General features: G+C 38.4%; 1 protein-coding gene across 1 annotated transcript in view; it reads right to left on the bottom strand.

The window, feature by feature from the left end:
* Positions 1-14,469, bottom strand: part of LOC126281368 (esterase FE4-like) — a 134,861-nt gene that overhangs the window by 87,077 nt on the left and 33,315 nt on the right. Inside the window, exons 3-4 of the mRNA XM_049980325.1 lie at positions 12,088-12,244; positions 6,144-6,329 (exon numbers count right to left, since the gene is read on the bottom strand). Coding sequence (XP_049836282.1) covers positions 6,144-6,329; positions 12,088-12,244 — 343 coding nt within the window. The remainder of the gene's footprint in view (positions 1-6,143; positions 6,330-12,087; positions 12,245-14,469) is intronic.

Below are 14,469 nucleotides of genomic sequence, written 5' to 3'. Positions count from 1 at the left end.
TATGCCAAAAGATGGAATTATACAACACCAAAACCAGTCATCAGCAATAAAATATTGTTGATTCAACTATTGTAACAGTTTTCTTCATTTTGTGAAAAAGCAACTGTATAAAGTTTCGCTTATGATATTCTCATAATCTGGCTCCCAAAATAAGGATATATTCTTGATATTTTTCCTTTCAAGATCTTAAGACATTCTCTGAGTGCCATTTCACATAATGCTCTTTAGTTCAACAAGCCACTTACCTTGACGTTGACCACCATATTTCCGATGGATTCATAACAACATTTGTTTGCTGAGGATTCCAGTAACTGTCATGTACTCTTCACCAAAATAAGTCTTCTTTATTAATTCATATATCTTACTTCTAAATCCCAACATAGAAAAGAGGAAAATTACTTTTCTCTCTCTCTCTCTCTCTCTCTCTCTCTCTCTCTCTCTCTCTCTCTCTCTCTCTCTCTCTCTCTCTCTCTCCCCTCTCCCCCCTCCCCCCCCTCCCTCCCCTACTGCTTTCTCTCTCTGTCCCTCTCACACTACTGGATGTCTCTTCTAAGAATCAACAAGTGCATTATCTTGGTAGATGTTTGCAATTTTGTCTCATGTATTGGTCCACATTGTGCTGTCTGTCTGCTATCATCAAGCAGCAACATTATTCAGTCACTAATGGAGTATTGGTTCTTCTCTGTGTTTTGTTGTTCCTATGAACACATTTTGTTAAGCCAGATATCTCATTAGCCTACTATGAGGCTGTTATATCAAATGGACATTGTAATGTAACAGACTGAGAATTGTTAATGAACAATATGATACACTTGTTTAATAAGCATCGTAATACAGTTGTATATTTCATTTTTCATAGTTAATCTTTAATTTCTTATGTTCCTTCATAGTATTACATCAGTGCTATGCAATTTGCTCATATTTCTGTCATTTTTCCTTTATTTACATTCACTATTCTACAAATAAAATAATCAGCCAGACGATATGTAAGACATTTAATTGTTAACATTACACAATTGTTGCGATAGTCCATTAAATTTTGGGCATGCAGCCGCACAAATAAAATTTCCACCACTGATATTTCGGCCTCGTATCATCCAGCTGTTCTCAGAGTGAGTCACAAGACTGATGACAAGATGCCAAGCGCAGCTTTATATGCTCTACAGCGATGGTACGGCACATGCGGCTCACACATGCTGGTCAGCAGCAGAGAAATTTGTTTACACATGCACTGCCTGTGGCAAAGGCGTACAGACTTTTGATTCACTTATCAATGTATGATCAGTGGCAGTGATACCATGACGACTTCTCTGCAGTTTAATTACCCCAAGAGTCCGATTCCATGCTTTGTCCAAATTAAAACCATTACCTCTATTTATTAACTTATTAGCTACTCTAATCTCTATAGCTCCCTTGAAGACAGATTCCCAAATAGAAGAAGTGCATGTTAAAATGTTCACATCACTGTAATTCATGGAATGCCCTGTATCAAGGCAATGTTTGGCCACAGCTGACTTCTCTGGCTGTAATAAGCGTGTGTATTTTTGATGCTCCACACACCTCTCATGAACGGTGCATGTTGTTTGACTTATGTACGACTTCTCATGATTTCTGCAAGGAATCTGATACATACCAGCTTTACAAAGCTATAAATCGTCCTTCACAGAGCTGAGTAAAGCTGCATCCTTCATGGGGGGTCGGAAGATCACCTTAACATAATGTTTCTCAAGAATACAGCCTTTCTTTGAGGAAAGAGCACCCACATAGGGCAAAAACACTCTTGATCTGAAGGAATTACTATCTTCTTCCCCATTACATACCTGCATTTTAGGTTTTGCATCGAATGCTCTACGAATTTGTTGTGCAGAAAATCCATTCCATTTAAGAATGCTCTTGAGGTATGTGAGCTCCTCTTGCAAATTGTCTTTATCAGATACACAGTGCACCCAATGCACTAAGGTCTTAAGGACACCTCTGGTCTGTGAAGGGTGATGGCAGCACGAAGATATAGGTTTGTGTGTGTTGATTTCCGATATACGGCATGTTCTAATGTTCCATCACCTTTATGGTGAACAACAATATCCAAAAAAGGGAGGCAGCTGACTTTTTCTATTTCCATAATAAATTTAGTGCTAGCATGGATGGAATTCAAATGCTCAAGAGATCGATGTAATTCATCCATCCCAAGGGGACCATACCACGAATATGTCATCCACGTACCTCCAGATGACCGTTGGTTTAAAACTTTCTGAGTCCAGTGCCTTGTCCTCAGTCTTTCATGAATAAATTTGCTACCAGAGGGGAGAGGGGACTTCCCATGGCAACACCATCAATTTGCTCATAAAATTCACCATTCAACTGAAAATAAGATTATAAAAGCACATGTTTAAATAAGGCTATAATGTTCTTATCAAAATGTTGGCCGATAAGAGATAAAGAGTCCTTTAAAGGTATCTTGGTGTATACTGATACCATGTCCAAACTAACAAGCACATCCATACTATTTAGCCCAAAATTGCTAAGTCTCGGAATAAAATCCATAGAATTACAAATGTGGTGACTACATTTTTCTACCAATGGCTTTAATAAGGAAGCTAAGTATTTGGCAGGAAAATACATTGGTGAACCAGTAGTGCTCATTATAGGCCTCATAGACAAGTCCTCCAGACACTCAGCCTTACCCATCTTGTGTACTTTAGGAAGACCATAAAATCTCGGTGGTACTGCACCTTGTAGTAGTAGTAGTAGTAGTAGTAGTAGTAGTAGTTTTATTCATCCGTAGATCTCTTTTTACAAGGATATAGGACATGTCAAAGTATTTACAAGCTTAGATCAATTTACAATAAGCTAATTCGTATACACATATATTTACAGACTTCTAGTTAGAGACAATCATTAGATTTTACTCCTGGTATACAATAATTTATTTACAAATAACTCATTAAATAATGTAATGCCACACTATTCACTCATATTTCACTATCAGTCACTGCACACACTATACACACATTGTTTCATAACACTTCACTCACTACATACACACACACACACACACACACACACACACACACACACACACACACACACACACACACAAACACACACACACACACACAGGTGTGTTCCCATTTGCTATCCTGAAAAACTGAGTCAGCATCCCTTCATAATGAGTGAGATGTTGAGCTCAGAAAGAGGAAGAGGTGTTAGTATTGTGCTATGCATAGCTTGAGGGGAGAGTGTCTCTAGAAAGGAAAAAAGAAGAAAAATAATAAAGTGAAGGTGTTATGTGGAATATTGGATGTTTTATAATCATCATTATTATTATTATTTGTTTGTATAACATTTTTTTATCAAACCCCTACTCTGCTTTATCTAAGTAATCCTTCAATGTATAAAATGTATTGCATAACAGGTACTTTTTAGCTGCCTTCTTAAATAAGTGTATTTTTGAAATTTCTTTAATCTCTTTTGGTAATTTATTGTACAGTTTTATTCCTTGGTAGAAAATGCTGTTTTGAGTTTTATGTTTATTTTTTCTTGGTAAATGTAAGTTGAGTCTATCTCTTGTTGCATGGTCATGGACAGAGCTGTTTGTGCAGTAATTGCCAATGTTACTTTTGATGTGTACAACTGACTGGTAAATGTGTTCACATGGAGCAGTTAAAATTCCCAGTGTTTTGAACAGATCTTTACAATGAGCTCGACTACTATTTCTGGTTATTATTCTTATGGCTCTTTTCTGGAGTTTGAAAATTGTGTTCATATTTTGTGGATTTGTTCCCCAAAAAAGAATGCCATAGCTAAGAATTGAGTGTACATATGAATAATATGTAACTAAAAGACACTGCATGTTACACACAGATGATAGAATTCTAAGGGCATAACATGCTGATGACATTCTGTTTGCAAGTACCTTTGTGTGTTCGCACCACTTCAGCTGAGAGTCAATATTCATTCCTAGAAATTTTGCATTTGTTACACAGTCTATAGAGGTGCCATCTACATTTAATTTAACATTGTCATTTTTCCTCTTCAAACTGAAGTTCATGGCATTAGTTTTCTTTATGTTTAATGTCAATTTGTTGCTTATTGACCAATCGTAAACTTCCTTGAGAGTTTCATTTGCTTTCTCGGTAAGGAGTTCTCTTGTTCTCTCAGTGACTATAATATTGTTGTCATCAGCGAAGAGAATTTTCTCACCATGAGTAACACTACTGGGAAAGTCATTGATGTATATCAGGAATAGTATTGGTCCTAATATGCTACCTTGTACTTTTAAACTTCTTATGACTTCCTTTGGTAGTGATGTAGTGTTCAGCAAGGCAGCAGTCCTTATTGTCAGCCTGATAGTAGGATCTTTGTTAATCTTCCAGTATGCACAAGAACTAAGTAGACCACATATCTTTTCCTTGTAGACTTGTAAACTGCAGAGAAGTCGTCATGGTGTTACCGCCACTGATCATATCTTTTCCTTGTAGACTTGTAAACTGCATAGAAGTTGTCATGGTGTTACCGCCACTGATCATACATCAATAAGTGAATTGAATGTCTGTATGCCTTCACCACAGGCTGTGCATGTGTAAATGTATTTCTCTGCCGCTGACTAGCATCTGTGACCCGCATGCGCAGTACCTCTGTGGTGGAGCAAATTAGGCTGCACTTGGCATCTTGTTGCCAGTCTTGTGACTCACTCTGAAGATGGCCAGATGATACGCAACCAAAATATCAGTGGAGGAAATTTTATTTGCATGGCTGCATGACTGAACTTTAATGGACAATTCATTACGCTGCTAGAAGTTGAAAATGCACAGTAGTGATTTTCATAAAAAGACATTGATTTAGAAAAAGTTATGTGTATTAGATTAATATGAATACTAGTTGTTATTTTGGTCCTTGTGACTGGGTGTCAAAACCTGAGTGTTAAAAACCATAATAAATATACAAAATTAGTCAAATAAGTTATATGTGGTAATTCCAGTAATGCTATCAAAAGAGGAGAAAGTTAATTAAAATCATGATCATAGTAATACTGATTCAAAATGTTAAGTACATTTAATGTGCATCTCAAAGCAAAGTCACCTGGGTTATGAAATTATAAATCTTGACAAAGGAATAAACAGCTGGTGTAGTGGATAACAAGTTCTTGGTCAACTTGTCATGTCAAATTCAGATAAAATCTGAAGCTCCTGAATAACTTCCTCCATCATCATTGTCAGGGTCTACATATGACTTAGACCTTAGCAAAATCCAACAAAATTTTATATACCCATAATAATTTGTGAAATCTCTTTTCATTGCTGATATTGTTAGGCATATGAAACATCATCAAGCCTCAACCTTCACAGAAAAATCACAACTTCATTACACATCGGAGCTGCACATTGACCATACTGTATGAATCTACTTCACAGATTATACCTCCAATGTGACCTCACTCTCCACTCTACCAGTAGAAAGAAAAGGCACACCATCCAAGCTAAGTGTGAGCATAAGCAGTATGCTTATCAGTGGTTTGTATGAAAGATGTAATAATAATTACCATAACTGCTATGAAACTGTTTTTTATTACTGTGGCTTTATGGAATCTCAGATTGCTTTCATGGAACACAAAACCGTATCAGTGAATAATATTGTTGTATGTAAACAGACTGCACATATGAAGTCATACCATGTAGTAGACCAATATATTAGCATTCATTATGTAATAGTAAAAAGACAAATAACTTAAACAGTTCATCGCTGTCTTAGAGTGAGGTATTAAGTTACACAAATCTTTCTTGTAGACAAAAAAAATTGACTTCAAACTCAAATCATATCTACTTGAAAACTCCTTCTACACCACAGAAGCATTTGTGAATGTTTAAAACTGTAATGTGTGTGTATGGGGGTGGGGGGGGGGGGGGGGGGGCAAGGGAGAGAGAGCAAGAATTATAGATAACTGTGTTAAAAATGTGCTGTAGTTTAAAATAAATGGAAATGATCACCATGTTGCTATGTTTCTTGCTAAGAATGTGTATTACAACAGTAATCTAAATAAATTGTACCACATCACCATAGAAAGAAAGATAGCAATTATGATCCATGGAATATGTAAATTTTACTTTAAGTGAGAGTAAAATAAAAATAATTTTTGTCCTTGTTACCTTTTGAAAGTGGTGACAGGAAATGATATTGCACACTTGATGCACCTGCTGATGCCCCTGCAATTGTTACACTGTCAGGATTTCCTCCAAATGCTGCTATATTCTTCTTAACCCACTTCAATGCCAGTACCTGATCTTTCAACCCATTGTTGCCAGGAAGCACCTCATCTAAAGTACTTAAAAACCCTGTTAAAGAAAATTATGCCTCCATTAACACATCACATCATAGTTTTTAGAAACTAGTATGAAGAAGAAACTTCAGAAAAAGTAACAAGTTAACATACGTACTGTGGAATATATTTAAAAATAATTGACTATTTCAAACAATGGAAAATCCAGGATGGAATGTAACAATATTAGAGAAGGAAAGTTGCTACTCACCATAGAGCAGAGATGCTGAGTCACAACAGGCAAACCAAAAGATTCACACAATTACAGCTTTCAGCCATTAACAATAGACACTCATACACACAAGCACACACACACTCATGCAAATGCAACTTGCACACAAGTTTGCAGTCTCAGGCAACTGAAGCCACACTATTGCCATAGTGAACAACAAAAACTATTATTATTAGTGAAAACATATAGAGATTCCCTGTTTCAGACTTAAATCTGTGAATAACTAACTAACATCTCTTATTGCAATATGAAAAAACTCCAGTTTCTACCCCAAATCCATATGGAGTATATACTAATTGAGATTATGTAGACTGGAACGGATATTGTTTGTCATGAAGAACATTGAAGAAAAAAACATAATGACATGTAAGTTTAAGAATTTGAAGATACTTGAAGATATCTATATAGGAGATCTGTTTATCACTGAATTGTCCAAAGGCATTTATTGTGTAAAGTAACTTGGGAGTGAAAGTACACAAATGTTTTTTCCTGTAGGTTAAGACAATGAGATATATTTTAGAGCAAAGTTTTTCCTATTTTTTTTCAAAGTTTTGACAGATGTAGATCATTATACTCTCTTCATAGTCATGTGATATGGGAATAAATAAGTAACTGAACAAATCGCAACTAATAAAGATGATAATGAAATTCTTGTTTCTCAGTAGAAATTACAGCTATTCTTTCATTTTTACACTGATATTTCAGTCTAAATGTCAAACCCAAAAACATGGTTTGCCTTGGTGGACAACTTCTTGGACATGCATGGAATAATTAATGAAGATGTTTATTTTACTCGACTTATCAGCCATCTCCGTGATCATAGAGATGTTATTAGTTATTTGCTTCTTAACCCATCTATGCAACCTAAACACGTCACATTGGATTCTTCTTACTGAATGCCTCTTGCACCTTCTGCAGAGGTGATAGATCACATCATCCATAAGGTACAGCTTGGAGACATAACACCTCCACAGCTGTGGAAGAACATTTGAGTGCATGTCCGTTTGGACAACATGCCTGATGTTACCTTGTGGGCACTGTGGCTTATCAAACTTCCAGCTACCCTGCAACTGGTAGCTCATGTATATAGTATCATCCACCACCAACAGATTTTCCCTATGGCTGGCTCATTGCCTTTGCTCCAAAGTTAGTAACAGCTCTCCTGCTTCCTGGCCGTCACCTCTGTACCTGGCTGCAGCTCAACAAGCTACCTCTTTGCTACCTGGTGGATTGCTGCTGGCACCTCGTGCTCCCCCCTCCATCCTCCTGGCTGACCTGGAATGCAGCTTGTCTGAAGGCACACATAACAGTCCACTCTGGATCCTGCAAATGCCATGTGCTGGTACCATGTGGCAGCTTCTGACAGTGGCAGACTCAATGTCACACACTCCACCAGCAACCTCACATTTCTGGTTGACACTGGAGCAGATTCCAGTGTCATTCCTCCTCCTGCACTCCCTTGAGACTTCTCCCTATGATGTTAGTTCTTCATGCTGCCAAAAACTTTGACATTACTGTCCATAATGATGCTGACCTCCAGCTCTAGTTAGGTAGGAGCTTCAATTCCTTTAGTTCTTCCATTCCACTAATGTGGAAAGCCGTGTCCTTGAGATCAAATTCCATAAACATTTTGGTCTCTCTCTCCCAACCTGCATTTGGTTCAGTACAATCCTCTTCTTTGTACTACCTCTGAATGCTCCTGTTAGACAGCTAACCTTGTCAACTCACTAGCTGAGCTTGCGACTCAGTGCTATGAGATTGACATCCTCTGTTTCAACAACATCCTACATCAGATGGTGTTCAATCTGTGAGCCAACATGACAGATGCCCTTCACATGGTCAACGACATCATTGTTTCAATGCTGTTTCATGTTTCCATGCCCACCACTTCCTCTCTCCCAACCATGCTTCATACAACTCAGGTCAGAGACACACAAACTATCAATGTTTTGTGTGATCAGGCACTTCCATCTCATGTAAATATGCTTGGTCCCCCCACATACTCAAACTGCAATCACAAATGGTATCTGTGATAGGTTATCAATTACAGAAGACTGTCTGGCCCATTATAAGGCCCAACAGCTAAATTCTAAGAAGCTTCATTATGTGAAAGAATGCTGGAATCATGTGTCCCTTGAATAGCAACTGATTGTCATCCGTTCACCTAGTTCCTAAGAAAGATTGTGCTCGTCATACATGGACAATCACAAGCTCAACTCTCGTACTCTCTATACCTCACATTCAAGACTTTGCTCAACCATTCATTGGCACAGGATTTTTAGTGTGATTGACAGTGACTAAATGTATCATCATTTAGTATCATAGATCGATACCACCCTCACTGGCATCTCACAGTTGGTAACAGAAATGCACATTTCCAGCAGATGCTGGTAGTGGTCTTAAAGGTCCATGTGGATCCAATGATACTCACCTGCTCAGCCACACTTTCAGTGGCTCCAACTATGAGTACCCTCTGCTACCACGATATAGGATGGCTGGTGGCAGCAGCACGGCCCAGTCTCCGTCACATCCTTCTGTCTTATTTACCAAGTTGACAGTTTGCTTGTGCATTTGTAGTGGGAGTATCACTCTGCATGACACTCTTCAGTTTGCTTCTTGTAGTAGCTTCAGTTTATTACTGTGTTCTTTTGTAAATTTTCTATGCAAGGCTTGTAAAAAGCTACAAGTTAAGTAAAACTTCTATTTCCAGTGTTTACATGTTCACTAATCATTTCTGCTCCTGTCCAGTTTTCGTACCATTACAGCTGCTTCACCACTCTGAAGCCCAACTCTCCTTACTATTGTGTATGAAGTAGCACACAATACATCAGATCCCTATATACAAAGATGACATACCATAAACAGCTATCATTATGCCATTAGGCTTGTTTGAATGCTCCTTTATACTGTGTGATCTCAAGAAAGCTGCTTGGATGTGGCAATGATTTACTGACTCTGTACCTTTTTCCATACCTTCTTGCTATGCCTATCTTGATGACATTCTCATCTAGTCCGCCATTGCCGAGAAGAACAAGCAACACTTAATGCATGTCTTTAAAGACCTCCCCAACCATGGTGTGGAGATTGACCACAACAAATCACGATTGTGGCACAGTAGTGTTAACTTCCTTGGTCACACCATCTCCACTGAGGGAAACAATCTGACATCAGACTGTGTTGCATTTATCAATCATCATCATTCCTCAGAATGCTAAATTTTTTACAGTCCCATATACCTCAAGCTGCTTCTCTCCAAGTCTCATCGATGGATGCCTTGGCAGACAAAAACACTTCTGAGGTGTCCAAAGTGAAATGGTTCAACAAAATGATCCGCACATTTGATGCTCTCAAGAGTGCCCTTACGAATGACATTACACTCAGGCATCCACTTACTGATGCATGCATCTCTGTCATGACCAACACAAGTGAATCATTGACTGGTGCCATTCTTCAGAAGCATGTTGGCAATACAACCAACCTCTCCATTTTTTCTCAAAGCAACTCTCCCCTTCCCAATACAACTGGTCAGGGTTTGATGGGAAATGTCTCATGATCTATGAGGCTGTGTGATATTTCTGTGAGGACATTGAAGGACAGGAAGTCACAATCTACACCACTCACAAATTGCTCAAAGATGCACTCTGCAGCTCTGCCAATGATATTCCCTACTGATGTTTACATCTTAGGGACTTCATTAGTGAATGAAACACAAATGTCTGCTACATCAGGGGGGGGGGGGGGGGTGATAATGTTGTCACAGATTACATGTAATGTGAGCATGCCACATCTTCTACCTTGGACTTATATGTATTAGTGTGGTTGGGCACAGAAGATTTGCACATTCAAAATTTGCAACAAGGCACCACTTTCCATTGGCAGTTGAATCCCAACGTCTTCCGGATTCTTCACGTCCAGTGCTGTGCAATACCTCTACAGGCATTCTTCACTCCTTGGTCATGGCCTCCCTCTAATATCTACATCTACATCTACATGACTACTCTACAATTCACATTTAAGTGCTTGGCAGACGGTTCATCGAACCACAATCATACTATCTCTCTACCATTCCAGTCCCTAACAGCTAGCAGGAAAAACGAACACCTAAACCTTTCTGTTCGAGTTCTGATTTCTCGTATTTTATTTTGATGATCATTCCTACCTATGTAGGTTGGACTCAACAAAATATTTTTGCATTCGGAAGAGAAAGTTGGTGACTGAAATTTCGTAAAAAGATCTCGCCATGACGAAAAGCGTCTTTGCTGTAATGACTTCCATCCCAATTCGCGTATCATATCTGCCACACTCTCTCCCCTATTACGTGATAATACAAAACGAGCTGCCATTTTTTGCACCCTTTCAATGTCCTCCGTCAATCCCACCTGGTAAGGATCCCACACCGCGCAGCAATATTCTAACATAGGACGAACAAAAGTAGTGTAAGCTGTCTCTTTAGTGGACTTGTTGCATCTTCTAAGTGTCCTGCCAATGAAACCCAACCTTTGGCTTGCCTTCCCCACAATATTATCTATGTGGTCTTTCCAACTGAACTTGATCATAATTTTAACACCCAGGTACTTAGTTGAATTGACAGCCTTGAGAATTGTACTATTTATCAAGTAATCGAATTCCAACGGATTTCTTTTGGAACTCATGTGGATCACCTCACACTTTTCGTTATTTAGCGTCAACTGCCACCTGCCACACCATACAGCAATCTTTTCTAAATTGCTTTGCAACTGATACTGGTCTTCGGATGACCTTACTAGACGGTAAATTACAGCTTCATCTGTGAACAACATAAGAGAACTGCTTAGATTGTCACCCAGGTCATTTATATAGATCAGGAACAGCAGAGGTCCCAGGACACTTCCCTGGGGAACACCTGATATCACTTCAGTTTTACTTGATGATTTGCTGTCTATTACTATGCACTGTGACCTTCCCGACAGGAAATCACGAATCCAGTTGCACAACTGAGACGATATCCCATAGGCCCGCAGCTTGATTAGAAGTCGCTTGTGAGGGTTTTTGGACATTTGAGATCTGGCACACCCAGGAATTAAGGCTACCACATGCCTCATGACAGAATGTTTCATCTGGCCTGGAGTAAAAAATACCTTTTGCCCTTGGACACACATCTGCTCACCTTGACAGCACAGCAAGATTGGTTGTCACGCTCAACCCTCTCTAGGACAATTCAGACTACCAAAAGGATGGTTATGTCACATACACCTTGCCCTTGTGGATCCCTTGGAACATTTTAGGTACATACTATCATTCATTGTTTATACAAGCAAGTGGGTGGTGGCTGTTCCCCTCTCAGAATATCTGCCAGTTCAGTCGCATTAGCCCTTATCATTACATGGCTCTTCTGCTTCAGCTGTCCCTCTCAACAGGGATGCTTGTTTTATCGAACAAAATCCTGTAAACTTTCAGCTGATTTGTTTTTAGAGGCACTTCATTTACATTTCATTAAATATGAATTATTATTCTGTATTTTGAAAACGTTTTATTATTACTGTTATTATTATATCATACTTGCCAAGTACATTAAGTCTGTAATTTACTGTCACCAACACTACACTGCGGTCCATTATGTAGTGTGGTCCATACCAGTCACCACCTCCAAACATGAACGCACCTGGGTGGAAAAAGATAGCTACATCCAATTTTGGATGTATAGAATTTACTGATGGCAGCTGAAACAAGAAAAGATAATTTTTTACTGACTTATAATATGAAATACAAATTTTTCTCAATTTTACTGCTTCAGATGGCACAACAAATATAATATATTCCTTTGAATAGCCAACTGTAAAATGAAAAGGTGAGTTAAGAAAAAAAAAAAAGAGAGAGAGAGAGAGAGAGAGAGAGAGAGAGAGAGAGAGAGAGAGAGAGAGAAAAGTAAGTCCTACAAGTTAGCAAATATTGTGCTGAACAACTCTTTGAATTACATGATATGGTAGTGGGTCTGTAAACATACAAATTTATAGTACTGAACATTAACAGGCCATCAGTGGGAAATATATTTACTTTCAGCAGCTAATTGGAGAGAGTATTAATAAGTTCATGCCAACTTAACTAGAGATTAATTGTGAGGTGTTGTATGTTTATTTTCTGTCAGACTGTACTCATCTAGCATACCTAAAGTTGTCAATGTACACCTTTGGATTGTTTCCCACAGAAATATTACAAACAAGGTTTGCATGTCATACTACAGCAGCCACTGTCATCTTGTTTTTCAATGCAAGGACCTTCAGAGATTTAGATATAAAATGTATAGTATAAGTAAATGATTTATCTGGGAATGAATAAAGCATATTGATTAGTTATGTTCAGATCATAAAAGAAATGTGCTATACAAGAGAATCATGAAACAAAATGATGGAATTGCATTTTTGGCCAGGAGGCCCCATCTGGGGCCATTCAGCCACCTGCTGCAAGTCTTTCTATTTGACACTACTTCAGCAACTTGCGCATCAATGGCGATGAAATGATGATGGGTACAACACAATAGCCCATTCCCAAGCAGATGTATCTAACCCAGCAGTGAATCAAACCAATGTTTGCAGCATTGCAGTCGGCTGCACTGACTACTCTTCGAACACAGAGATGCATAACCACTGGAAATATTCACTCAAATGTTTCCTAATGAATCAGAATCTGAATTTTTACTGTCTCATGACATACAAAGTTAAATCATTGATTTAATGTACAGAGGACTTGTGAACACAGAAACAACACATAACAATAGTACTAATATAAAAAACATAATTATTACAGTCATTTATCTGAGATAGAACTGGTAAGTTTAATTAACAACCATTTGCTTTCTTGTTCAGATTTTCATATTATCAATCCAAAATTCCTCTAAAGAACTATTGAATTCCTGTGCTAAAAACTTTTGTACCTTTTGTTTCAGTTACCCTAGCTACATGCTGTGGATTTGTTTATTTTTTAGAATATTGTAAACTTTCATGTCCATATGTTCTGGGGTTTGTACATACAGCATTAATCCATGAGTGGGAAACATGATATTCCCCTTGTTCCTAGTGCTACATTGATGTTTAAAATTATTATCTATGAATAAGTTGCCGTTGGTGGGGAGGCTTGCATGCCTCAGCGATACAAATGGCCATACCATAGGTGCAATCACAATGGAGGGGTATCTGTTGAGAGGCCAGACAAATGTGTGATTCCTGAAGAGGGGCAGCAGCCTTTTCAGTAGTTGCAGGGGCAGCAGTCTGGATGACTGACTGATCTGGCCTTGTAACACTAATCAAAACGGCCTTGCTGTGCTGGTACTGCGAACGGCTGAAAGCAAGGAGAAACTACAGCTGTAATTTTTCTTGAGGGCATGCAGCTTTACTGTATGGTTAAATGATGATGGCGTCCTCTTGGGTAAAATATCCGGAGGAAAAATAGTCCCCCATTTGGATCTCCAGGTGGGGACTACTCAAGAGGATGACATTATCAGAAGAAAGAAAACTGGTGTTCTACAGATCGGAGTGTGGAATGTCAGAGCCCTTAATCGGGCAGGTAGGTTAGACAATTTAAAAAAGTAAATGGATAGGTTAAAGTTAGATATAGTGAGAATTAGTGAAGTTCGGTGGCAGGAGGAACAAGACTTTTGGTCAGGTGAATACAGGGTTATAAATACAAAATCGAATAGGGGTAATGCAAGAGTTGGTTTAATAATGAATAAAAAAATAGGAGTGTGGGTAAGCTATTACAAACAGCATAGTGAACGCATTATTGTGGCCAAGATAGACATGAAGCCCATGCCTACTACAGTAGTACAAGTTTATATGCCAACTAGCTCTGCAGATGATGAAAAACTGATGAAATGTATGATGAGATAAATGAAATTATTCAGGTAGTGAAGGGAGATGAAAATTTAATAGTCATGGGTGACTGGAATTCA

The sequence above is a fragment of the Schistocerca gregaria genome, chromosome 1, assembly GCF_023897955.1.
Source record: "Schistocerca gregaria isolate iqSchGreg1 chromosome 1, iqSchGreg1.2, whole genome shotgun sequence".
Classification (NCBI taxonomy): domain Eukaryota; kingdom Metazoa; phylum Arthropoda; class Insecta; order Orthoptera; family Acrididae; genus Schistocerca; species Schistocerca gregaria.
Note: the sequence above shows the minus strand (reverse complement) of the source record. Positions and strands in the feature narration are given on the sequence as shown.